Source organism: Mus caroli, chromosome 1, assembly GCF_900094665.2.
Source record: "Mus caroli chromosome 1, CAROLI_EIJ_v1.1, whole genome shotgun sequence".
Classification (NCBI taxonomy): domain Eukaryota; kingdom Metazoa; phylum Chordata; class Mammalia; order Rodentia; family Muridae; genus Mus; species Mus caroli.
In genome coordinates, this window is record NC_034570.1 from 31,251,952 (window position 1) to 31,279,410 (window position 27,459).

Consider the following 27,459-nt stretch of genomic DNA (forward strand, 5'->3'; position numbering starts at 1 on the left):
TCCAGAGGTCCTGAGTTCAATTCCCAGCAACCACATGGTGGCTCACAACCATCTGTAATGAGATCTGATGCCCTCTTCTGGTGTGTCTGAAGACGGCTACAGTGTACCCATATAATTAATAATAATAAAAGACCCAGTCAACACAATGGCCGTCATGGAGCTGACACAAAGATGCAACCAAAAGCCAGGGACTTAGGGTTCTGAAGTCAATATGCACAGGTTTAGGGGTGAAGGGTACGAGGTGGAGAAGCCTCTAGAATGATCGATTCCAGCTTGCTCCCTGGAGTTGATGTGCTGTGGGGGACAGCAGAAGGGGGACAGGCTCAGTCTTTTCAAATCAAATGGAAAGAAATCCCCAGGGTGTGGGCTGCTTGGACAGGCGGTGAATACTGGGGTGTGGATTGAGCAGCTTCCTAGGGAAGAGCTGGAAGCTGAAACCAGCAGGGGAAGGCTGAGCCACCAAGTCAGTTGAGTATGTTTGCTTATATGGGCCTGGGGTGAGGTCTCTTGGGAAGTCTACTGTCAGGTGCCTGTTCAGGACCGGGGTGGGAAGGGAGGGACCAAGGGCCCAGGTAGGGCCCTCCCTGTGGCTGTGAGTGAGGAGCAGAAGAACAAAGGTGGAGATGAGGAGAGACAAGGCCAGGAGAGTCCAGCCAACAGCTCTTATCTTCTGGGCTGTCTGTTGTTCACTTCATCATTCCACAAGAATTTTACAAAACACCACTGGCTTGCCAGGCGCGGGCTGAGATGTGGGGCGATATGGCAGTGATCCTGACAAGGCACCTGCTCTGGAAGTGACTAGGTGGGGAGAGCGAGTCCAAATAGGGAAATAAATAGTAAGATAATTTATGGCAGAAAAGAGCTGCGCAGAAAATAAACGGTGATGGACTAGGAGCAGGAGTAGGTGGTGGAAGAGAGGGAAGGAGTGACAAGAAGAACCCAGAAACCTAAGGTGCGGGAGCCCCAAAGAAAGGCGGGCAGGCGGGCACTGCCGGCAGAAGCTAATTGCATAAGACAGTGTTTTACTAATAAGATCATGTTAAGAAAATTAGGCGGTTTTTTTTTTCATTTGTAAAGAACTCATTAGTGAATTGTATTTTTAGTTCTTCCTCTGAGACTTTAGAAACCAGGCAGACAGTTTGTTTGTTGGGGTTGGTAGGGAAGATTCTAGATCCTTGAAAGATCCCGTGGGATGAACATCAGGGGGTGGGCAGAATGGTTGAGAAGCACCCACCTGCCCCGAGGCGTCACATCCAGGAAGAACTGCACGAGGGCCAGCAGGTTGTGGTGGTGGTCGGACACCCAGCTCAGGGCGCAGCAAAGGGGCTGGAGCTGTAGGGCAGAGGTACCCAGTAAGCTGCTGGAGGAAGCTGCCGTCACCTCTGCCCTGCTAACTTAGGGGAGCAAAGGTCCCTTCGTGAGGGCCAGGGACCCCTGCAGAAGCTGTAAGAGATGCTCTCCCCCACCTAGGGTGCTCCAGGGGCAAGGCAGTTCCCAGGGGCAGAGCCCAGGCTGTGTACCTTTCCAGGCCACTCTTGGATTCTCTCCAGCAGCAGGAGCAGGAGTTGCTGGAGGTCACTCTTGGGTAGCAGGCACAACCCTACATCCAGGCCTGCGCGGCACAGCAGCTCCATCAGATCCAAGATGCTGGCATCCGTGTAGGAGGCTGGCCGGACTAGGAGACACAGGATCAGGAACTGGAGGCAAGACAAAGAAGCAGGGGTGGGAGGGGGCATGGAGCTGAGGGAAGGGCTGGGGTGGGGACTCAAGAGTGAGGGACCGGCTCTCTAGAGACCAGCAGGCCACCTGTTCTGTGAACCCCTTTAGCCATACTGGCAGTCATAGGTGGACTTCAGGCTTTCTGTAGCATGGGTACCAAGGCTACCACTGAGCCTGCATTGGGGTTGAGTTGGCTCACTGTGGGTGCCTGGTGAAGCTACCCACCTAAACCACTGAGTAAATCGTTTGGGGTGAGTTGGGAAAGGAAAGCTTGGCTCACCCTGTAGATGTAGTTCAACTTAATGTCCAAGGCCACTTCCTGGGGAGGATCCTGTGAGTCCAGGCTGGCCTCACTCTCAAGCACCCTGACATAAAGCAGAAACAATATCATTATATGCACGTGGAGAGTAGGAGGTGCTTAAGGAGAAAGAAAAGCAGAGCCAGAGAAACAGAGGACCTGCTTGTCCAGGGTCCCCTCATCATCTGCTAGGACAGACCTTCCCCAAGGAGAGGCTTAAAAACTTTTATTATAGCCAGACACTGGTGGGTGCATGTCGTTAATTCTACCACTCAGGAGGCAGAAGCAGGAAGAGTTTGAGGCCAGCCTAGTCTATGTAGTGAGTTCCAGGACATCCAGGGCTATACAGAGAAACCCTGTCTTAAAACAACAACAACAAAAACTACAACAAAAGTATGCCACTGAGATTCTGAGAGTCAAGGGTCCAGAAACAGTCAGTTAGGGGGTAGTTCTACAGTGGTCTTCAAGGCTGGGTGGGGCTACCTTCATGTCAGGCTTGACTAAGCTAGGGACCTGTCTCTCAGCTCAACAATACAACCATGGATTGGGAGGTTCCTGATTCCCTGCCACATGGGACTCTTCAATATGGTGACTGGAGTTCCTTTCCCAGAGTAGGAGGGAAGTACTCCCATGACTGCTGTGGCTTTTCAGACCTGAGCTGGACATGCCATCCCTATTGTTCTACCCCTGTAGCCCACCTAGGTGTGGGGAGAGTATGCACTGCACTGAGGGGTGGTCACTGAGCTCCTCTTGCTCAATATTCAGAGGAGCTCTCCAGCTTTAGCATCCTGGGACCTCGAAAGCAGGAAACCCTACCTCTCATCTCTCTGATGGTCTTCCTTCCACAGAAGCCATCTCTTTGCCTGTTCAATGATGGTAAATACACCCACCAAAGAACCACATGGCGGCCCTAGTCACTGAGGCGCCGCCAAGGACTCAGCTGCCTCCCCCTCGAGCCCCATCGCTTCCCGACGCTCCGTCCCCCCCGCGCCCCCCCCTGCAGCCGCCTTCCGCAGGCCGTTTCCACCGAGGTAAAGGAATCATTGTATTGTATGTCCGCTCTCCAGAACCTCCACTCTTACGACCCCTTTGCTGATGCAAGTAAGGATGGTAACCTGCTTCCTGCTGGCAGCGAGGATTATGTCCAAATTCAACCGAGAAACGGCAGGAAGACCCTTACCACTGTCCAAGGGATCACTGATGATTATGATAAAAAGAAACCAGTGAAGGCGTTTAAGAAGAAATTTGCCTGCAATGGTACTGTAATTGAGCATCCAGAATATGGAGAAGTAATTCAGCTACAGGGTGACCAGCACAAGAACATATGCCAGCTCCTGATAGAGACTGGGCTGGCTGAGGACAATCAGCTGAAGGTTCATGGGTTTTAAGTGCTTGTGGCTCTCTGAAGCTTAAGCGAGGATTTCCTTGCAATGAGTAGAATTTCCCTTCTGTCCCTTGTCACAAGTTTAAAAATCTCACAGCTTGTATAATGTAATCATTTGGGGTCCGCTTTTAACTTGGACTAATGTAACTCCTTCATGCAATAAACTGAAAAGAGCCCCCCCCCCCCAAAAAAAAAAAAAGAACCACATGGCAACACTCAGCAAGTGAGACAGAAGCCAGACAAAGCTGCACACCCCTACCAAAGGCTGTTAGGTTGTATCTAACAAGTCGTGTATGGACAGGCCCCGTGTGGCCAGTCCCTCCAGATGGGGCAGATTGGTGACTGGGGACTGGGTGAAGAAATCCTCTCCCTAAAGACCAGAGTCAAACACAGCCAGCCTGGAGCTGCTCCTGGCATGGCTGGCCTGAGTGGGCAGCCCCCAGTTTCTTGTTTTGTTTTTCAAGACAGGGTTTCTCTTTATAGCCCTGGCTGTCCTGGAACTCACTTTGTAGACCAGGCTGGCCTTGAACTCAGAAATCCGCCTGCCTCTGCCTCCCGAGTGCTGGGATTAAAGGCGTGTGCCACCACTGCCCGGCGCCCCCAAAGTTTTTTAGTTCACAATATTATTCTCTTTCAGACCAAATATACATTAGCCACTTTGGGTCACTTAAGTAGGTTTCACGCAAAGCTCCCCTCTGCTGTCTCACTCACTTCTCCACAGTTTTTTTGGAGACAGGGTCTCAGCTATTCCAAGTTAGTCTCAAACTCATTATGTAGTGGGGAACGGTCTTGATCTTCTGACCCCATCTTCTGAGTGCTGGGATTATAAGTGTCTGCTACCATGTCCAGTTTATATGATGCTGAGGAGCAACCCTAGAGCTCCATGCTTGCTAGGCAAGGGCTATGCCAAGTGAGCTGCCTCGGAGGCCCATCCTGTCCTCTCCACACTGAGGAACCTGCTTAGAGTCCCTGAAAGCAGTGCACCCTAACTAGCTGCACACGCTGAGGAGAACAGTGATAACCACACTAGCACAGATGCTCTGGCAGGGCACTGGCAGGGCAGTGCCTACTGCAGCTTCAAGGGAAAGTCTCCCCTTTCTTCACTTCTTGGCCTTGGTGTTCCACAGATGGGAAAGAGATCTGTCTTCTACACTGCTGAGGAATTGGGGCCAACACACCAAAGTTGTTGTTGGGGAAGCTGGGGCTGGGCTCAGCCTTTCTTCTGGAGTTTAGCATTTATTAGGATCAGAGAGTGGGTGAGGCTGGAGTTTGCACATCTGGGTGCATGCTGGGTTTGTGCCAATACGTGCGTGGGTGTCTTAGTACCAGCCTGAGAGCAGGCACCTGGCTCAAGCATGGGTTGGGCGTGTTTTCAGACGTTCACAAAGAGTGGGGCAGCCATGGGCTGTTACAGAGAAACAGGCTTTCAGACAGTGTGCTGCTGCCAAAGGGAGGAGGGAAAAAGCAAGTGTGAGCTGGCGACACGCCTTTTTAGAACTGTCTGAGGAAGGGAAGTGTGGCTGCGACAGACCCGTACGCCTTGGGAAGGGACGCTGGCCTTCTCAAGTAGAGCTTTTTCTTCTCCAGTATCCTCCCTTTTGAGTGCCGGATGTTTCCCAGCCCTTCTCTTTCTGGGCAGCAACACCATGGGGTCCTGTACTCACTGCTGGCATCTATGACTGTTATTGAAAGCGTGATTTATTTATGTCCTCGGTAGTGTTGGGTAATGAACTCAGGACCTCATGATTGCTAGGCAGATGCTATAGCACCCCGCCACATCTGTGACTGCTATTCTAGACGAAGCACTGGCTAACTCCCAGGGCTCTACCTAACAAGAGGCCACAGAACAGCAAAAATTCAGCAAAAGTTCAGAATTCATTCTTCCAGCCTGAACTCAGCAGGTTAGGAGTAAGCTCCTTCCTCAGCTGCTGCCGAGGGCTCATGGCCTGCCTTAAGGACTCGGACTTTATTTAAGTCTCAGCTGCATTGTTTTAAACTCATAAAGCGAACTTGCAGGAGCACATCAACTGACCTCTTCTTACACATCAACATCTGCCTGTACTGGAAGAGTTAAAAGACAGGAAAAAGCTGAATATTGAGGTTTATGTCTGTTATCCCAGGACTTAGGAGGTAGAAATAGAGATAGGAGCAGGGGTTCAAGGGCCAGCCTCTGCTACATAGTGCATTTGAGGTCGGTCTGGGTGACATGAGACCTTGTATCAAAACCCCAAACAAACCAAAGGAAGTGAGAGGAGGAAAGAGAATCACATGAACACCAGCATCTGCACAGCACTGTGACCCTCGAGGAGGGAGGGTGGCACACACACAAGCACTGCCACTGTCCAGAGCCATCTGGCATTAAGCAGCGAGCCTGCTGAAGTCTGTAGGAACTGGACGTGGTTTCTTCTTGAATGAAGAACAGTCCTCACTGAACCCAAGAGGCTGTGTGTATGCATACAAATTACACCCGGATCCAATTGCTCCACAGGGCAGCTACCTACTGCCCCAGTGTTGGCAGGGTGTTCTTCCAGTGTGCAGTCATTCACTTACCCACTGGCCTCTACAAGAAAGGCCCTGTCTGAGAGCCAAGTGGACTCTGACCCCTGACTCCAGAAGACAGTAGTGGAACTCTCCTAAAGGCCAGATCCATGTATCTAGGCAAGCCCATTAGCTGGCCCTTGTTCCCGTTAGAGAGCTAATGTCATGGACAGGTGCGTTTCTAGCTCAGTAGGCTGTTAGGAGATGAGAGGTGGCTGCAGGATGTGGTCACAAGGAGTGCCATTTCAAGGAGTGTCCCCACCACCAGCTAAGCAGATGTCCTCCACCAGGCCCTCTGCCTCGCCACTAGAAGCAATGAAGCCAGCTGACCCCGGACAGATCCCTCTGAAACGGTAAGCGCAAAGAAATGTCCCTCTTCCCTTAGGTTGTTTTGTCAAAGCCAACTGACAGCTTTGTAATCAGGAAGCAGCACTAGTGGACTGTCACAACTACCTAAGGACCTTGCTGCTGTTGCTGGGGGACAGACAAAGCCCAGCTGTGCAGCAGTGTGGGCCTAAAACATGCAGGAATGCTGATGCTCCTCTCCTGCCTTCTGCGCTCACACACTGGCTCCTCCTCTGTCCTTCTGCTCCCCAAATAATCCTGCTCCCAATCCTGCTGCTTTTCTGGACCTCAGATGATTGCCATGGTGCAGTTGTTGAAGGGCTGTGCCTTTCTGAGAGGAAGCCTTTGTATGTGTCAGAGTTGTGTACCCATGCCTGCAGGGGACTAAGTGTGTGTGCGCGCCGTGCATGCATCTGTGACAGTATCTGGAGATGGTCCATGCCTCCCTTTTGTCAATCTCCACCTTGCTTCCTGGTCCTAACCTTAGCTCGGCTTTACTCAGCTTTTAGCCACTGAGCTGCCTCTCCAGCTCCACCTTACTTTATGAGGCAGGGTCTCTCACTGAACCTGGAGCTCATAGTGTTGGTCAGACTGGCTGGCCAACAAGCTCCAGCATCCTCTATCTCCACCCCTGCAGAGCTGTGTCTCGCTTTTCCATAGGTTCTAGGATCCACAGCAAACACTTTATGAACTGAGCCATCTCCCAGCCCTGCTAGAAAACCGTGATGCACATTTCAGAGCAGACATCTGAGCTTAGGAACAAATAGTGAAAGACAGTTTCTCACAGTAACTAGAGAGACTGCCAGTTGTGTGGCTCTGTGCAGAGGAAATTCAGTCCTTACTTCTACCCTGAGCTGTTATTAGACTCTAGGGGTGCCACCACAGGTGGCTCAGAGGGAGTCCTTGGTAGGGACATGCCTAGAAGCCAATGGAGATGAGAAATACCTAGCAGCACTGAGCAATGGTGGCGCATGTCTTCAATCCTAGCACTTGGGAGGCAGAGGCAGGTGGATCTTTGTGAGGTCAAGGTCAGCCTGGTCTATGAAGCGAGTTCCAGGACAGCCAGAGCTATTATACAGAGAAACCCTGTCTTAAAAAACAAAAACAACAACAAAAAACAAACAAACCAAACTATGGTGAAAAATGACACAATGCCAGTATCCAAAACTGGATAATAAGGACAAACAAGACCATGGGACAAAGCTGGCCTAATCTATCATTTCTCTTGTCTATTCCTCAAGATGTTGTTGTGCCCTCGGCGAAGGAATGCTGGAACTATCGGGACATTTCATGAATACTTATCAGGGGTGGTCTTTCAGCTCCACGATGAAATCCACAGTGTTCTCAACCATCAAACGTCACAGCAACCCAAGGAAGAGCCCTGAGCATCTTCACCACCGCCTGCTCCAGGAAAGACGCAGGAAGAGTGAATGCAGGCAGATAAACTTCACTAGTCTCAAGGGCTTGGCAGATGGTTCACGGCTGGCTCTTACAAGCCACGAGCTAGAAAAATGCCCTTGTGACCATTGATGGGGCCTCCAGGGCTACTCAGAATTCTCCTCCAAGCAAAAGTCTTAGCAGTTATGCCAATGTCCAGGACCCATGTAAAGGAGGGGTCAAAAGGCATGTCTAGGAGTGACACTGTGTAGCATAGCAAAGTCTCCTCTTCCAATTCAGGGCTTCACTGTACCTGGTCAACTTGAAGTCCATATGCTAAGGTTTGTGCATAGAACCCTGGAGACATGTTTGAAAGGCCAGAGTCCAGAGGCTTCCTAGGACAGCCTCCTCCTGAAGGGAAAGTCTTCGCCTATTTCTGACCCCCCTCCCAGGGGTGCCCTGTGTGTCACTGTCTCACTCCATCCCTCCACACCAGGCCCTGCCTCTGCTTTGCTTTTCTGAGTAATTCCAATTCTCTCCACTCATCCCAGACATAGCAGGTTGTGTTAGAAGGCAGCAAGAGCCTTATTACACCCAGTATGGAACGTTGCACTCCAGAAGGGAGAGGGGCAGGAGCGTGGCGGGCTGGCACATGTGTAGGGTATTTATAGCAGAGCCAAGTGTGGCTGGGTTTGGCAGACAATTACTAAACACAGTCGTGGAACAGGTTCTTAAGAAAGCTCTGCTTTCCCCGCAGAGGAACATCCGGCAGCTAAAGAAAGGGTCCCAGTTCTGCCTGGGTGGAGGGACTGCTGCCGGAAGCAGGGTGGGGGATGTCTCAGAGTTTTCAAGGAGGTTGGGATGTGCTGTGATTGGGAACCATGTGATGCACAACACATCACAGCCTCTGTCCTCTTCATTCAGTGACAACAACCACTTATGCCTTGTGTGGCTCTGTTCCTAGAGGGCAAGGAAGCGCTCACATAGTTAGCACTCCTGTCCACCATGGCCAAGCCCAGTGCTGCGTGGTCCCTATATGCAAGACAGTGCTTGGTGCACAGAGAATGGCTCAGCTGGTAGTTTTTCTAGCTGGCTTGATGCCCTTGGTTTTCTTTTCTCTCTCTTTTTTCTTTTCTCTCTCTCTCTCTCTCTCTTTCTTCTTCTTCTTCTTCTTCCTTCTCTTTTCTTCTTCCCTCTTCCCTCCTCCCTCTTCCTCCTCCCTCTTCCTCCTCCCCCTCCTCCTCCTTCTTCTTCTTCTTGTACTAGAAAGTTTATTATAGATACAAATGGTATTTTTGAGACAGAGTCTTACTGTGTAGCTCTGTTTAGTCTGGACCTCCTCATGGAGATCAAGCTGGCCTTGAACTCACAAAGATCTGCCTGCCTTTGCTTCCTGGGTCTAAAGGATATTCAAGGATATTTTCCATTTTAAGTCAGAGACACTGGAGTGAACCTGTAACCTTGAGTTCAAGGGTAGCATTGTATACATAGAAAACTCTAGCCTTTAATCCCAGCACTTGGGAGGCAGAGGCAGGCGGATTTCTGAGTTTGAGGTTAGCTTGGTCTACAAAGTGAGTTCCAGGACAGCCAGAGCTATACAGAGAAACCTTGTCTCGGGGGGGAAAAAAATGGGGCTGGTGAGATGGCTCAGTGGTTAAGAGTACCGACTGCTCTTCCAAAGGTCCTGAGTTCAAATCCCAGCAACCATATGGTGGCTCACAACCATCTGTAACAAAAGTCTGATGCCCTCTTCTGGAGTGTCTGAAGACAGCTATAATGTACACACATATAATAAATAAATAAATAAATCTTAAAAAAAAAAGGAAAACTCTAGGTTAGCTAGGGCTATATAGCAAGATTCTCTCTTAATAAACAATGGTCTGGGACATAGATCAGGTGGTTCAGTGCTTGGCTAGCTAGCATTCAGGAAGTCCTGAGTTTAGTCTCCTGCACTACATAGTGAGTCTGAGGTCTGTCTAAGAGGTATGAGCCCCTGTCTTAAAACACCCACACTCACACACCCATTCCCAACCCAAGATGACAGAAAGCTGTGCTTGGCTGGCCAGGAACTACTATAAGCAGTGGTCAAACAGACTTGAATAGAGACTGAAGTCGGCTGAGGGAGGTACTGACTAGGCTGAGAAGTCTGGGGTCCACCAGTGGGAGGGGCAGGGGACCCTGGTTGTCCAGGTACCTGAGCTCTGGTCATGCTTGTACTCATAAGTAGGCATGTGCACTTGTGCAGTAGTTCCTACCTTGTAGGCTAGAGGCACTGTCTAGAGAGAAGGGAGCAATGAGGAGGGGAGGTACACACCTTGAGCTGTGCTGGAAGGGCCCCTGTGGGTACAGGGCAGGGTTGTAGGCTCCCAGGCTGCTGAACACCTTTTTGACCTCCTGCAGTGAGGGACACCAGAAATGCATGTCTTCATCTGTCAGGCAAAGGGGGGGGGGGAAGAGTTAGGACTGGGAGAGGAGGGCAGGTTACACTTCTGCTCAAGGGTCGGGGTGTGGTCCCCAGCTTCAGGTACACAGGCTCTGTACTTGCACCAGGAGCACTCGCTGCAGAAATGAAGCAACAGGTGCTTTGTGTTTTGGGACTTTGGGGGCTCTTGTTTGGTCTTTGGGGTGCTCTGAAGCCACAAAAGCCAGAGGAAGCCAGTGGCTGACCATCCATTCACACCAGGTAGGAGCTGGGCTCAGCAGCTCATAGCCAAGTGAGATACAGCCACAGCACTGCCTGGCTCCCCGACACACATGCTCATGTCCCTTCATGCCCACTGCTGTACTGTGGACTGCTGCAGAGACCTCTGTGGGCTCACTGGGCCACTGTCCATGCCAGGAGTGAGCCTGGCCTCCCTTTTAGCCCACATCAATGAGGAGGGGGGGATCTGCTTCCTTGGGGCTTTTTCCCTGTAGACAACTTAAGGACATGTTCAAAAAAACAACAGTAAAACAATGATTGGCCATGCTGCCAGGAGATCACCCACCCCACAGGTCTTTCTGCCTCTTGGCCCCTCACATTCTCACTGGGAGGCCGAGATTCTGTCTCTGTTCTGTTAACATTTCTCTACATTATCTTATCTGTTCCTTTACTTGCTTCTGATCTGTCTTTCCCCAACACCAGTGTGTGCTGGCTAATGCCTGTAAGCCTAGCACTTGAGAGGATGAAGCAGGAGGATTGCTGTGAATCTGAGCTGTTTTGGATGCTGGATGAAACTATCTCTCAAAATAAAGATAAGCCGGGCAGTAGTGGCACATGCCTTTAATCCCTGTACTTGGAAGGCAGAAGCAGGAGGATTTCTGAGTTCGAGGCCAGCCTGGTCTACAGAGTGAGTTCCAGGACAGCCAGAGCTACATAGACAAACCCTGTCTGGTGGGGAGGGGGATAAATAAAAATAGAAATACCACTGGGGAAGGGCCACATTGGCATGGGTCATGTCTGTACTTCCAAGGCCTAAAAGCAGATAGCATGAAAGTGAATGAATGAATGAATGAATGAACAAGTAAACAAAAAGAGGCACTCCAAACAGCGTGACTAAGCACTTCACAGCTAAGAAGGTAGCCCTAAACAACCTCAAGATGAGCAGGCTGAGTGCAAAGCCACGGGTGTTCTCAAATGTTGAATCAAGACATTGGGGGCTGGGCTAAGACTTTTGAGATGTACAGGGAGAGTGTCCTACCCTAAGGTAAAGAGTAACCTAGTGGAGGCTTCATCCTCTGCTCTGGGAGCACAGGTCCAAGAGGGACAGGAGCCAAGGAGATAAGCACAGGCCCAGGGTCTTCCTACAAAAATCCAAGGCAGGTGAGAGGTACATCTCACAGCCCCCTCTGCTCCTCCTGTACCTGCAGTCCAGGCCCAGGTGCTGCGGGAGGCAGAGGCAGGAGGATCACTGAGATTTCCAACCCAACCTGATCTACAAATAAGTCCCTATCTTTAAAGAAGAACAAAGACCAGAGGGCAGGCAAGATGGCTCCCTGATAAGATAGTCAGGTCCTTGCATTTAAACCTGACAATCTGAGGTCCATCTCCAGATCCATTCAGTGGATGCAGAGAGTCAAACTGGCTGTGTTCTGATCTCCATATCAAAGCAATGACGAAAACATGCCCACACAAATAAATACACATACACACAAATAAAGAAAAAAGTAATGATGAGATAAACTAAAACCCCAGACTGAAATGGCACTGAATGTGCCCAGGGCTGGGGAGCTGACAACAGTCAACAGGAGAGGGAAGGTGAGGCTACAGGCTGGGGAGCTGACAACAGTCAACAGGAGAGGGAAAGTGAGGCTACAGGCTGGGGAGCTGACAACAGTCAACAGGAGAGGGAAAGTGAGGCTACAGGCTGGGGAGCTGACAACAGTCAACAGGAGAGGGAAAGTGAGGCTACAGGCTGGGGAGCTGACAACAGTCAACAGGAGACGGAAAGTGAGGCTACAGGCTGGGGAGCTGACTACAGTGATGGGTGAGGGAAGGTGAGGCTACAGGCAGTGCTGGGGGAGGTGCCCACCTGGAAAAGAGACAGCCATGACAAAAGCAGGTTAGCAAGACAAGGCACAGGAAAAGGGAAATGGCAGGGTCATAGAAAACAGGAGCCTCTTTCCACAAGAACCTCACAAGGCTCTGTTACCTAAACTCATGGAGAGAGGTTTGCTGCAGGCTGCACGGTCTGCCATGCTGACAGCGCCTGGCCAGGGACAGGGTCTTTGAAAGCTGGCTAAGGCCATTTTCTTTTCAGCAAGCATATTCCTCTACTAAGAAATGTATATGGGTCGGGGACTAACCAAATAAGTAATTAGACTCTTAGAGGAGGAAAAACTGTGTTTTTTCCCCCATCTTGGCAACCTAACAAGTCAGAGCAGTAATGACAGCCCTCAGCCTCCTCACAAATGAGCTGAGAAGAGGAAAGGTTCCAAAACAATACGTGTGGGTTTGCCAGGGCCCTGTTTACCTGGGCCTCCCTCCGGGGCCTGTGCACGTACACGCACGAACACGTGGGCGGGAGCATGAACTTTCCAGAGAGGGGAAGAGAATGGACCTAGGGCGAGGCGAGGCTGGGCTGGAACATCCTGCCAGAGCCTGGAGGGGATGTGTCCTGCCCCACTTCAGCCCCCACAGGTGCTCAGGGCTCTAAATCCCCTCTGAGGGCAGCAGTGTTGAGCTCCAACATTGTACCCCACCCCCTTTCTTTCACCCAGTTATACGCCCCAGCATAGTGTGACCAAGCCTGATGTGACAGCGGAATTTCAAAGGTAGGGGGCCCAAATGTCTGGATAAATCAGTCCCCATCAACAGCCTGGGAAGTGGTTCTTGGATGACAGGAAAATACCACCCAGAGGCCATAATTAAGGCTTCCTAAGTAGGCCATGCGCTCAGCTTTTCCTCAGCTCTGTGTCCCAAATGAGCTGCCAGGCTCTTTTCCTATCTCAGTTTCTCCATACCCAAGGCAGTCATTTTAGGTGACTCCCAGAGCAGCCCTGGGGCATGGGGGCTTTTCAAATGCCAGTGTGGGCAGCTGGGCTCTGCTGGGGGCTGGGCTGGAGATGGCCTTTAGCGGCTCTCCTGGGATGGAATGGATACTTTAAAAGGAAAAACAAAAAAAACCCAACAACAACAAAAAAACAGTCTCTGGACTAAAAAAGTGACTTTTCCATCTGTGTCACGGAAGAAGCTGTTTTTCAGGGCTGTTCTCCCAGCACGGTGACACGGATGAGAACACCACATGCCTTCTAAGCATTCCTGCAGCCACTTGGCCAGCCCCAGCAGCACTGAGCCTGGCTCTCCGTTCCCTCGCTGGGCCTCCAGCATCCCTGTGCCAATGGTGAAGCAGGCTCCACTCTTGTCCCTATCGGCTCAGCTCAGGTGTATGCTGAGCAGCACCATCAACCTGGGTCCTAACTCTCCGAGGTCTCACACACCTCAGGAGGAGCGGAGGCCCCAGGAAGGGGAGGAAAGTGACTCTCAGGAAAAAGGGAGCTTTCATCCTTACATCGGCAGGCTGTAGGGTTCAGAGAACTCAAAGGAGGCTGGGAACTGACTTACTTCCCATCCCGGCTTGCATTATGTCACTTCCCTCAGCTCTAACTGGCATCAGAATCACTTGCTTTTAGTCAGTCAGCTCCAGCTTCAGACCCTGAGAATGCTTCTTCACTCAGCAACTGTTAACTCAGCACCGAGCTGTGCTGTTGTGAATGTTCCGTGGATAAGAATCCTGATTCTGGATGCAACAGTTTGGTGGAAGGGCACAGTGCACAAGTGAAAGATGAACCCGGGGTGGGGGTAGAGACGCCAGTTGGCCAGGTGGTACGTAGGTAGGAAAGGGTGGTCAGAATGAAGCGGAACATACCCTGAGGAGTAATAGTGACAGAATATGCTCACAGAGACCTGAACCCATGGTGGATCTCAGAAGCAAAGGAATGGATGCTTGGCTTTAGGGTAGAGACAAAGGCACAGAGGCAGAAGGGTATCCAGAAAGGAATGGCAAAGGGAAGTTGCTGGACTAGGGAGGTGACCCTGTCATCCAAGGGACCTGTACTTAATGAAAAAGGAAGTTCTTCCATCAAATCAGGACTTTAATTTGCTTTCTTTTTGTATTCCTGGAGATGGAACCCAGGCCCTTGCACATGCTCTACCATTGGGCTCCATACCCAGGCCTTGAGTTCCTACTTTAAACCCATGTACATACCACCACTCTGAGCACAGTATAAGCACAGGCACAGCCGCTCTCCTCTGTAAATCCTGCTCGCTCATCTCAGTGTTTCTCCCTGTTTGTTAGGCTTCAACTCCTTTTGAAATCTTCTCTTCCCCGCTTTCCCTCTCCCTCTGAGATAGGGTCTCACTATGCGTCCTAGCCTTGAACTCTCGGCGATCCTGCCTGCAGCCTCTGAGGCACAGGGAATGCAGGTGTGAGCCATCATGTCCTAGTCTTTGGGAACTTGCAGTTTGCTCTCTGTCCTTGCTCCAGCTCCAAGCCTGCTTTTGTCTTTGCTCTTCTCCCAGTCATCCTGAGCGGAGGCCCGCCCTTTGCTGTTACTCACAAGCCTCCTGGCTTGTGACCCCTCCTGAATGTGCTCCTGGCATCTCTGTGGGCCTCAGGCCTGCTTACTCATTGCTCTGTGCACAGAATAAATGATGCTGTCCCCAGGCCACCTCTCCTTTCCTCTGCCCTCTGTAACATACACCACTGCCTGGTGTCACCCAACACCAGGGTATTCAAGGCCCCTACCATTCAGACTGTATTGTGCCAGAACACAGAAGCACGCATACCTGCTAGACAAAAACAGACAAAAGCAAAACAAAAGCTCACCTATGCTTACAGAAGCTTCAAGTCTAGGTTTCTATACTGAAAAGGGTCTGCACTGCTCTGGTCTGTCATTCTCAGCCTGCGTTTCTCAAGCTCAAGCTCACCTCATGGTCTAAGAAGACAACTGTAGACCCAGCTAGCACATCTTGGCTCCAGGCATTTTCCTCTTTCTTTTTAAACCATATATTCATTTTGGAAAATATGACATTTTCTTACATATATTCCATGGACTTGCATGTATACGCACACACACGCACATACACACAGATGCCTGAGATCCATATGTGAGAGAAAACATGTTTGTCTGAGTCTGGCTTGATGCATTTAACATGATGATCTGATTCAGTTCTACCCATTTTCCTCAAAGTGATATAATTTCCTTCTTACTATATAGCCTTGACAGGCCTGGAACTTGCTATGTAGACTGGGTTCAACTCACAGAGACCTGCCTGCTTCTGCCTCCCAAGTACTGGAACCAGAGACATGTGCTACCCTGCCTGGATATTGTTTGACTTCCTGATGTCGGCCATTCTTGTGTGTGTGTGTGTGTGTGTGGGGGGGTGGTGGTGGTGAGAAGAGACCAGCCACAGCGTTGATTTGCATATCTCTAAAGGCTGAGGTCACTGCATCTTTTCTGAGGGACGTGTGTTCAGTTCAGACAGTTTCTCCTTACTTTGCCATCTGTTCCAGTTTCCCTCTCTTCTCTCTTTTGTGAGAAAACACTGTGACTGAAAGCAACTTAGAAGGAAAAAGGGTGTATTTGGCTGACACTTCCAGATCACAGTCTGTCACTGAGGGAAGTTGGGGCAGGAACTCAAGTAAGAAAGCAGAAACCACAGAGGAGGCTGCCTGGTGGCTTACTCTCTCAGACTTAATGCTCAGTTAGCTTTCTGAAAGAGCCCAGGACCATCTGCCCAGGGAATTGTGTTGCTCCTGGTAGGTTGGAGCTGGGGTTCTGTCACATCACTCCTCAAAACACCATCTCCCACAGACATGTCCACAGGTCGCTCTGCTGTGGGTAATCCCTTGTTTGAGAATCCCTTTAGGTGACTGTAGGTTATGTCAACTTGACAGTTAAAGCCAAGTAGGACATCATCTAAAGGTGTACTGCTCGGAACAATGTGGGGAATCTTAGTGTGACTCGGGAGACAGTAACAAATCCCACCCTTCTAACTTCACACACCAGTCTCAAAGTGATTCAGATTGAAAACGGCTTCCCGGTGCTGTTCTGGCATGTGGGCCTAAAGCAGGTCCTCCTTCTGGGGTTCAGAACCCAACACTTTTGGACTATGAAGGAGACAAAATAGAACCATATCCTGGCAAGGGCCCAGAGTAAGAGGACTTCATTCATTCACTGCTTTGGAAGACAGTGCAGTGTTTCTCACAAAGCTCAACACGCCTTTACAAGGAGATCCGACAATGCTGCTCTTTGGGAGCTAGCCAGCTGAGCTGAAAGCAGGGCCTGTGAGATGCTGCATGTGTTTCTAGCAGGCTTAGCCATATTTGATAAAAACTGGAAACCAGGCTGGGCAGTAGTGGCTTATGCCTTTAATCCCAGGCACTAGGGAGACAGAGGAAGGTAAGTCTCTGAGTTGGAGGCAGGCCTGGTCTACAGAGTGAGTTCCAGGACAGCCAGGGCTGTTATGCCACAGAAAAACCCTGTGTCAAAAAGACAAAAAAAAAAAAAAAAAAAAAAAAAAAAAAAAAAAAAAAAAAAAAAAAAGAAAAGAATAAAGAGACTCTGCCTTTATGAATAAGGTGTAAACAAGAAAGACACATAGCATCTAAAAGCTCCCAAGTAGTATTAATAAGTAGCCAAGTATGAGTCCCACTAAGCAAAGGAAAGCTTGCTGTCATTACAGAACAGTGTGTGTGGCTGATGACAAGGGGTGAGGTGGCCAGGAGCCCCTGCACACCAACTCTCCTTGAATACCCAGAGCTCTTGACCTGTGGTCGCTGGAGCTCCATGCCAGGTACAGAAGACAGTGGCACTATTGCAAGCTTAGCAGCAGAGGAGAATGCCTTTTCCAGACACTGACTCTTGGGTAGCTGCTAGTTCCCACTGATTGAAATGTTAAAATCCATCAGTCTGGAGAGATGGCTCATTGGTTAACAGCACTTATTGCTACTCTTCTAGAAGATCCAAGTTCGGTTTCCAACACCCATGTCGGGTGGTTCCCCATCACCTGTAACTTCAGCTCTAAGAAATCTGATGCCCTCTTCTGGCCTCCAAGAACACCTACACTTATGTGCCCACACGCAGACACAAACACAAGTTTTTTTTTGTTTTGTTTTTCAAGACAGGGTTTCTCTGCATAGCCCTGGCTGTCCTGGAACTCACTTTGTAGATAGACCAGGCTGGACTTGAACTCAGAAATCCACCTGCCTCTGCCTCCTGAGTGCTGGGATTTGCCACCACGCCTGGCAAACACAAGTTTTATAATTTAAAATGACACAAATAAGTCTTTAAAAAGATGATTTGCACCAGGCAGTGGTGGCACACACCTTTAATCCCAGCACTGAGAGGCAGAGGTAGGCGGATTTCTGAGTTTGAGACCAGCCTTGTCTACAGAGTGAGTTCCAGGACAGCCAGGGCTACACAGAGAAACCTTGTCTGGGGGGATGGGGTGGGCAGGAGGAAGATGATTTGCCATGATAAAGTTGGATTTATTCCAGAGATACAGGGATGACTCCACACATGCAAATCAATAAATATAATAACTTGCATAAATGGACTAAAGGACAGAATTTACATGATTATCTCAACAGATGTAAAAAAGACTTTCAACAAAATTCAACTTTTTTTTTTTCTGAGACAGGGTCCCACTGTGTACCCCCTGAATGACCTGAAACTTGCTATGTAGACCAGGCTGGCCTTAAACTATCAGAGATGCACCTCTCTCTGCCTGCCTCCTGAATACTAGAATTAAAGGCATATGCTATGACACCTGGCCCTTTTCATATGAAACCTGCTGAAGAAACAGGGAATAGAATGACACATCTGAGCACAGTCAAGGCTACCCATGGCAACAGAGGCAACACTGTGTACCAGATAGGGGAAATGTCAACGATTTCCACTGAAATCAGGAGCACGGTAGGGCTGCCCACTTCCTCCACCCTCATGCAGTACAGTGCTGGCGTCTTCACTAGAGCAGTAAGGGAAGAGAGGCAGACAGAAGAAATATAAACAGGAAGGGAAGAAATCAAAGTATCCTTATTTGCAGATGTGATTTTAAAAGAGACTATCTCCAGAGTGTGGTACATGCCTTTAATTTCAGCACTTGGGAGGCAGATATATGATTCTCTGTGAGTTTGGAGTAAACCTGGTATACATATCGAGTTCCAGGCCAGTCAGGGCTACACAGTGAGACCTTTATCTCAGAGAAAGAGAGAAATGGTGGTGGCAGTGGTAAGGTAACCTGAAGACTCTACCAGAATACTTTTAGAACACTGAGCATCAATACTTTGAGCGAAGCGGCGGGCTGCAAAATGAACATAGAAATCATCGGCCAATCTAGAAACCAACAGGAAACAAGCTAAAAAGGAATCAATGCCTTTCCCAATACAGGCCACAGGCCACCTCCAACCTTGGACTAACCTAACCAGCGGAGTGAGAGACCTGCTCAGTGAAGAACTTCACACACTTGAAAAAGAAACTAAGGAAGAGCTGGAAGTCTAAATGGCTGTCCTGCCAAAAAACAAATCACAGGTCCAGAGCAATCACTATTCTTCAAAGAAACAGAGAAACAAATGATGTTTATCAAAGAACAAAAGATCCCCAATAGCCTTGGCAATCCCAAGCAACAGTGCTTGGAGGGGTCACCCGAGCTGGTTTTGAGGTACAGTGTGGAGCCATAGTAATAGAAACCCATGGCACTAGCATAAAAACAGATATGTATGTCAACGGAACAGAACAGAAGTCCACATAGAAACTCATTCAGATATAGCCCCCTGACTTTTTGAAAAAAAAAAATGCTAAAAGTACTCATTTGTGCTGGGGAAACTGGATATTGGCACATAGAAGACTGAATCTAGATTGCTCTCTCTCACCCTGCACAGAAAACAACTCCAAACGAATTGCACACCCTAACATAAGACCTCAAGCTCCAACACTGCTAAGGAAAAAGGCATGGCAAACACTTTCAGGTCGCGCTTCAGGAAAGGCTTTCTGAGAGCTCGGCTGCTCAGGAAGTCAGGCCACAATTGATGAATGAAATGTGTCATGAAATTAAAAAGCATTTGTCCAGAAAAGGAAATCTGTCAATCAAGAGAAGAGGAAGCCCATAGAACTGGCAAAAACCTCTGCCAGCTACACATCCGAAAAACGCTTAATCTCACAATTACAGAACTACAGTTAAAACAAAACAAAAAACAGCAAACAGATAATCCCATTAAAAACAGGGGCCATGGGGCTGGTGAGATGGCTCAGTGGTTAAGAGCGCCGACTGCTCTTCCAAAGGTCCCGAGTTCAAATCCCAGCACCCACATGGTGTCTCACAACCATCCGTAACGAAATCTGATGCCCTATTCTGGAGTGTCTGAAGACAGCTACAGTGTACTTACATATAATAAATAAATGAATCTTTAAGAAAAAATGAAAAAGAAAAAACAAAAACAACAAAAAAAAACAGGGGCCATGCAGCTACACACAGAACGGCTACACACAGAACTCACAAAGGAAGAAATACAAATGGCTAATAAATATCTTAAAGAGCGTTCAACATCTTTAGCCATCAGCGGAACTCTGAAGTGCACTGAGGTCCCATCTCAGCCCAGTCAGAATGTCTATCATCAAGACAAGTGATGCTGGGCTGTGGTAGCTCGTGACTTTAATCCCAGCACTCAGGAGGCAGAGGCAGGCAGATCTCTGAGTTTGAGGCCAGCCAAGTCTACAGAGTGAATACCAGGGTAGCCAGGACTACACAGAGAAACCCTTTCTCAAAAAAAAGAGCGAGAGCGCGAGATGGAGAGGGAGAGGGAGAGGGGCAGGCAGCAAACTGGTGTAAAGCAGTGCAGGTGAGGCTGTGGGAAGGGGCACTGACTCACTGGTGGTGGGAGCATTAATTGGTGCAGCACTCTGGAAATCAGCATAGAGGTTTCACTAAAAGCTAAAAGAAGAACTACCGTATGATCCGACTGTGCCACTCCTGGACACACAGCCAAAGGAGCATCTCCTACCTCAGAGATACACACTCACCTGTGCTCAGTACTGCTCTGTTCACCAGAAACAGGAAAAAGAAAGTGTCCGTTAACTGGAAAATGGGCAATGAAAATGTGGAACATATGCACAGCTCTAAAGAATCATAATATCTGCAGGAAAACGGATAGAATTAGAAAATATTAAAAAAACTAAATGACCCAGGCTCAGAAGACAACACTGCATGCTCTTTCTTGTATGTGAATCTTAGCTTTGAACTGAGTTTTCTGTGTTTATTTGAAGTGATTGTCTAGAGGCCAGGAGACTAGAAAGGGATCCTGATCAGGGGTGGTGAGTAGAACGAATAAAAATAGAAGTGTGGAACACCATACCGGTATGGAAAGGCTCGAGTAGGGATGGATGAGCAGAGGAGGAGGACTAAGGCAGGGGGAAGACAGAGGAGGAGGACTAAGGCAGGGGAGACAGAGGAGGAGGACTAAGGCAAGGGGGAAGACAGAGGAGGAGGACTAAGGCAGGGGAGACAGAGGAGGAGGACTAAGGTAAGGGGGAAGACAGAGGAGGAGGACTAAGGCAGGGGAGGACAGAGGAGGAGGACAAGGAAAAAGCCACAAGAAGGCTACTTTCCAAGCTGGTTTTAAAACATCATGACGATGATGATGCCACCACAGTTCTCCTCAGGCTGGGATCTGTGTCAGCTGGGAAAGTGCTTGCCTAACTTCACAAAGCCCTGGGTTGGAACTCCAGCAGCACACAAGCTGGGTGTGGTCAACAAGGAGGAGGTGAAAGCAGAAATATCAGCAGTACCGCATCATTCCTGGCTACGTAAGGAGCTCAGGGCCAGACAGGTGCACATGAGACCCTGTCTCAAAGAAAGAAAAAGACGCCGGGCATGGTGGCGCACGCCTTTAATCCCAGCACTCAGGAGGCAGAGGCAGGTGGATTTCTGAGTTCGAGGCCAGCCTGGTCTACANAGTGAGTTCCAGGACAGCCAGGGCTATATAGAGAAACCCTGTCTCGAAAAACAACAACAACAACAACAACAAAAAAAAAAAAAAAAAAAGAAAGAAAGAAAGAAAGAAAGAAAGAAAGAAAGAAAGAAAGAAAGAAAGAAAGAAAAAGACGACAAACATAGAAGCACCCAACAATGCAAGTCACAGAAATAATTTGGGTAAAAAGTTCAAGAGAAACTCAGTACCACAGCCTGGTTACTCTGTCCCTCTAAGAGGTTGGTCCCTCAGAATCCAGAGCTTCTCTGCCCCAGAAACACACCAGAGTCCCCTGGGAACTTTAGACAGGCCTGCTGTGAGGGAGGTGCTGAGCAAGTTACAGGCCTTCACTCTGAGCTTGGGCAGCCCAGGATGCAACAGAACCTGAGATCCCTGAGGGAAAGTGAATGGGATGCAGAACAAGGCCAGGTGTGGGAAGCTTCAAAAGGCAGGGAGCTGAGGGAGACGACAGCCAAGCTGGAGCAAAGCTTGAGTGACTGACTGTCCTCAGTCCAGCCGGGCCCACAACCCTGACCACAGAGCACAGACCAGCACATCCAGACCTTGGCCAACAGCCCCCTCCACAGCTAGTGAACCCTAAACAATCTGAGGAGTAGTCAGGAAGTCTGAAGCAGGTGATGAATGGGTTCTGCTCATTCTCTAGATAACTGCCTAAGTCCTGTGATGTGCCAGGCTCCCATGGCTGCCAGGAACCCCACAGAAGGTTAGAACTGAGAACAACACAAAGACAAGATCCCCATGGCTGTGGAGAGGACTTGGCAGGTAAAGGTGCTTACTGCAGTGTCTTGTGATGCAAGTTGAATCCTCTGAACCCCCGTGGAGAAAGGAGGGAACAGACACCCACAAGCTGTCATTTGACCTCCACATGTGTGCTGTGGCATGCACACACAAAGACACATCACAAAGTAACTTTTTAGTTGTTGAGATAGCAGTTCTCACAATGTAGCCCAGGCTGGCCTGGATGGACCTCCTTGTTTAGACCAGGATGGTTTCAAAGCCACAGAAATCTACCTGCCTTTGCTTCTTAAGTATGGGCCTAAAGGTATCTGCCACCACAGCTTGCAGAAATAAATGTGTTTGGTCACCAGCAACACATGACAGCTATGGTGGAACACACTTGTAATTCCAGCACTTGGGAGGCAGAGATAGGAGGACTGGAAATTAAGTTATCCTTGTTAAGATACTGACTTTGAAGCCAAACTGAACTATGTGAAATCCTGTCTCCAAAAAGAAAGCAGGTAGTACAGGAGTGGATCTTGGAGGAGTTGGGGAGAGAAATATGATCAAAATATAAAATTCTCAAGGAAATAAGAAAAAATAAGCCAGGCAGTGTGGTGCACACCTTTAATTCCAGCCCTTGTGAGGCAGAGGAAGGCAGATCTCTTTGAGTTTGAGGCCAGCCTGATCTACAGACTGAGTTCCAGGACATCCAGAGCTATAGTAACAGTAACAGTAATAATGTCCTAGTTAGGGTTTTACTGCTGTGAACAGACACCATGACCAGGGTAACTCTTAGAAGGACAATATTTAATTGGGTTTAGTTTACAGGTTCAGAGATTCAGTCCATTATCACCAAGGTGGGAACAGGGCAGCATCTAGGCAGGCATGGTGCAGGAGGAGCTAAGAGTTCTATGTCTTCATCTGAAGGCAGCTAGCAGAATATTGACTTCCAGGCAGCTATGATGAGGGTCTTAAAGCCTACACCCACAGTGACACACCTATTCCAACAAGGCCATATCTTCTAATAGTGTGATTCCCTGGGCTGAGCATATACAAACCATCACAAATAGTAATAGTAGTAGTAATAATAATGTTATTATCATATCAAATTTTTGACTTACAAAGTCCAGTCCTCTTGCTTTAACTTAGTCTCTGCTGCTCTGGTAAAACACCAACCAAGCCTGACTTAGAGAAGAAAAAGGTTTACGGCCTACATGTCCTTATCATAGTCCATCAAGAGGAAAGTCAAGGCAGGAACCTGCTGTAGGCAAGAGTTGAAGTAGAGACCGTGGAGAATGTTGCTTACTTCAAGGCTTGCTCAGCCACCTTTCTTGTACAACCCAGGAACCCCTGCTCAGGACTGCTATCACCTCTGGTGGGCTGTACCCAACACATTAGTCAATAATCCAGAAAATGATCCACAGACTTTCTTTCAGGGGCCAAGTGAGATGGGCAATTCTTCAACTGACTTTCTATCTTCCTAGATTATATTAAGTTGACAAAACTAAAAAACAAACAAACAAAAACCAAAAAAAAAAAAATCAAAAAGACAAACAAAAACCAAAACAAAACAAAAAACCAAAAAAAAACCTAACCAACAAAATTGACCCTTAGTTAGGTTGACACACAAATATATTAAACTATAATCTTTCTTATCTTGTTTTGTTCAAGATCGCAATATAAAATACAGTTCTACTTTTAAAAGTTTCATTATCTTTAAAAACGTCATTTTGTAAGGGGCTATAGAGACAGTGAAGAGGCTAAAAGTACTTGCTACTCTTGCAGAGAATGCAGGTCCAATTCCTACCACCTACATGGTGCCTCATACACATCAGTAATTCCTGTTCCAGGGAATCCGAGACTCTCTCTTGACCTCTGTGGGTACCAGGCATGAATGCAGTAAACATACACACATACATACATATACACATACATACATACACACACTCATACATACATACATGTAGGAAAAACACTCATACATATAAAAATAAATAAATCTAAAAAATTAAATTAAAAATTGAAAGTCCAGTGCCTCTTTAAAATATTCATATTTAATCTTTTCCTCTCTCCTCTCTTCTCTCTCTCTCTCTCTCTCTCTCTCTCCCTCCCTCTCTCCCTCCTTCCCTTCCTCTCTCTCTTTCTCTTTCTTGGTTTTTCAAGACAGGGTTTTTCTGTGTAGTGTCCTGGAATTAGCTTTGAATTCATGGAGATCTGCCTGCTTCTACCTCTGGGTCCTGAAATTAAAGATGTGCACCATGGCCTGGCCTCATATTCAATCTATTAACAGTTGGCTCCTGTAAAATTCTAATTAAATCATATAGTTTCTTATTCTAAGCAGGAAGAATCAGGGCACAGTTACAATCAGATCAAACAAATCTAAACTCCAATAGTGGCAACCACTCAGTGCCTGACATCTGGGGCTCACTCATGATCGTCTGGGCTCCAGAGATCCTCGGTGGTCTTCTCTCCTGCTCTGTCATCCATGACATACGTAGTTATCTCAGCCCCGGCCTGGCTCCACTCCAGTTGGTGCTGTCCTTGGTTATCATCCCATGGTCCTGACATCTCCAATATACTCAGGTCTCTACTATAACTGAGGCTGCACATTCACCAATGGCCTTTCCTGGCCTCTTTAGGGGCTCAAACTCTTGGCACATGGTACCAAACTTAAGTTTCTTTCCAAGACTCCCTTAATTCTGGGACTTCACTGCAACTGAGGCTGTACCTTTACTAATGGCCTCCTGACCTCTCTAAGGCCTGCCACATCATGCCAAAGTCTCAGCTGCTCACCATCAACCTTTCGTGCCTTCAAAACCAATAGAATGTGGGAGTTTCCTACAGATGATGTATCTTGATGCTGTTTATTAAAATCACAGCTGATTTTTCAGCACCAGCCAAGCAGCATTAATTGTCTCAGTAAAGCCACAAGCCAGGCCTCTGTTGTATGCAGTGGTTTTTCTTTTCTTTTCTTTTCTTTTCTTTTCTTTTCTTTTTTTCTTTCTTTCTTTTCTTTTCTTTTTTCTTTCTTTCTTTTTTTTTTTCGAGACAGGGTTTCTCTGTGTAGCCTTGGCTGTCCTGGAACTCAGTTTGTAGACCAGGCTGGCCTCGAACTCAGAAATCCGCCTGCTTCTGCCTCCCAAGTGCTGGGATTAAAGGTGTGCACCATCAAAGCCTGGCTATCTGCAGTGTTTTTACACTCTCCTGTCCTAGTTAGGTATTGAGTGCTGTGATAAGATGCCACCCAAAAGCCAACTGGGGAAGAAAGGGTTATTTTACCTTGCAGATCATATGCCATCATTGAAGGAAGTCAGGGCAAAAACTTGAGACAGGAGCCTGGAGGCAGGGACTGAAGCAGAGGCCATGGAGGAGTGCAGCTTACTAGCCTGTTCCCATTTCTCAGCCTGCCTTCTTATGTACCCCAGGACCACCTGTCCAGAGGTAGCACTACCCATAGTGGGGCTAGGCCCTTCCACATCAATTATTAATCAAGAAAATATCCCCATAGGCTTGCCTCAGGCCATTCTTAGAAAGGTATTCTTCTTAATCGAGGCTCCTTTCTCTGAGATGACAACTGATCTCTTGTCAACACATTACTATTCAACTACATTTCCTTTCTTGTTGCCCCAAAATGTTGTGTTAATATTAATATCACAACATAAAGCACTCCAACGTTAAAAGTCCCACAATCTTAAGAACTCAAACATTTTCAAGGTTCAGTCTCTTTAAAATAATCCAAAGTCTCTCAACTATGGGCTCCTTTACAATCAATAGCATGCTACATACTTTCTTATTCCAAAAGGGATGAGTCAGCACAGGCACAATCAAATCAAAGCAAAACCCAAGAGAGTCAGATGTTGGGACTCACGATCTTCTGGGCTCCAGGGGGTGTGAGTAGTTCCGTAGTTCCATGTCTCCGCCTCCACAATCCACAGCACACACAGTAATCGTATGGGCTAAGGCTGGCTCCACTCTGCAGCTGCTGCTGACCCTTTGGTGGTTATCTCATGGTATCTCCATCAATAAGCCTTCCTGGGCTCTCTTCTGGGATTCCGACCTTGTCACATAGTGCCAAGCCTCACCTTCTCTTTATAACCTCCTTAATCCTGCACCTTCACTGCTGGCTTTTCCTGGTGGCCAAGACTTGAATTCTTTCTTTCAGGACCCTTTCCAATCCCGTGATGCCAAGACCACCACTGCCTGGGAGATTCATCACACGCTTGCCTACATACCAATATTATGGAAGCAAGCCTACATACCAATATTATGGAAGCAACTTGTCAATTATGGTTCACTTCTTCCAGATTGACTCTAGCTTGTGTATAAGTTGACAACAAAACATAGCCAACACCCTTTTCAATCAAGGGCCCACAGACAGCCCATTAAGCTCCAAGCACTCAGTGGCTTTTTCAGCCCAACATTTTCAGCTCTTTCCATAATCCTTCCCAAATGAACAGGGCCAGCTGTCACAGCAACACCCCACAACCAATTTTCATCCTGTTTTGTTTTCTGTTGCTGTGATCAAACACTGACCCCAAGCAACCTGTGAAGAAAAAAAGCTTGATTTGGCTTATACTTCCCCGCCACAGTCATCCCTGGGAAGTCAAGGCAGGAGGAACTCAGGCAGCGCAGGACCCTGGAGGCAGGAACTCAAGCAGCAACAGAGGGGTGTTCCTTACCAGCTTGCTCAGCCTGCTTTCTCACACAGCCATGAGTGGCACCTCCCACAGTGAGCTGGGCACTCCCATATCCATAATTAATCCTGAGAAAAGTCCACTGACTGACCTACCAGCCAATCTGATGGAGGCAATTCCTCAACTGATATCTCCTCTTCCTTCATGACTGCCTTGTATCAAGTTGACCAAAAAAACCCAACCAACCAACCAAACAAACGGACAAAAAACCCCTAACCAGTGCACCCCCAAAACTATTAGTGATGATAAATCATAAAACAATTTATTTAAAAAATAAAATAGTACAATACTAGACTAAACCCTGGCAACCCTCCCACCCAGAGGCCCCGTGCTGTCACTATCGTCTGCGTTTACGTGTTTGCAGGAACCAGTCTCTCCTTCCACATGTGAGTCCCAGGGATTGAAGGACGGCATCAGCCTTGTGGTGAGCGCCTTTACCCACCGAGCATCAGCCCGCGCTCCTGTTGTCATGGTGAAGTGCTCCAAACTGGAGCACAAATTAATATACTGGAGAACGGCACCGAGTAGACACAAGTATCCCTCTCCAGCCACTCTGGGACAACATATTCCTCCATCCCTCCCACTCCCCCACCTCCCTGTGCACGCACACACACACACACACACACACAGCTCTTTGTGATTATTTTGTGTAGCATAATTCATGTGTTGCTCACATGTTTTATGTGTACATATTTATGAGTTTCTTTTACCACTTGAACATCCACCTTAAGTTATGTCCAGGCAAAGGTCCTGCTCTTCTAGCAGGGTTAACTTTTATCCCCTGGGATCCTAGAAAGGTCAGGCACACAGGTCACATGACCGAGGCTTTCTAGGCCACCTGTCTACAGTCACAGGTGTTAACTTTTTTTTTTTTTTTTTTTGGTTTTGGTTTTGGTTTTTCCAGACAGGGTTTCT

General features: G+C 48.2%; 1 protein-coding gene and 1 pseudogene across 4 annotated transcripts in view; one reads left to right on the plus strand and one right to left on the minus strand.

The window, feature by feature from the left end:
• The window catches only part of Fam178b (family with sequence similarity 178 member B), a 123,076-nt gene that overhangs the window by 37,931 nt on the left and 57,686 nt on the right, over window positions 1–27,459 (minus strand). For all 3 annotated transcript variants that reach the window (XM_021158087.1, XM_021158105.1, XM_021158096.1), the window contains 4 exons: window positions 9,976–10,090; window positions 2,000–2,084; window positions 1,521–1,697; window positions 1,235–1,332 (listed from right to left, as the gene is read on the minus strand). In XM_021158087.1, coding sequence (XP_021013746.1) covers window positions 1,235–1,332; window positions 1,521–1,697; window positions 2,000–2,084; window positions 9,976–10,090 — 475 coding nt within the window. The remainder of the gene's footprint in view (window positions 1–1,234; window positions 1,333–1,520; window positions 1,698–1,999; window positions 2,085–9,975; window positions 10,091–27,459) is intronic.
• On the plus strand, window positions 3,070–3,577 carry LOC110291153 (annotated as a pseudogene). The gene has a single exon (XR_002377534.1). The product of XR_002377534.1 is annotated as a eukaryotic translation initiation factor 1 pseudogene (transcript).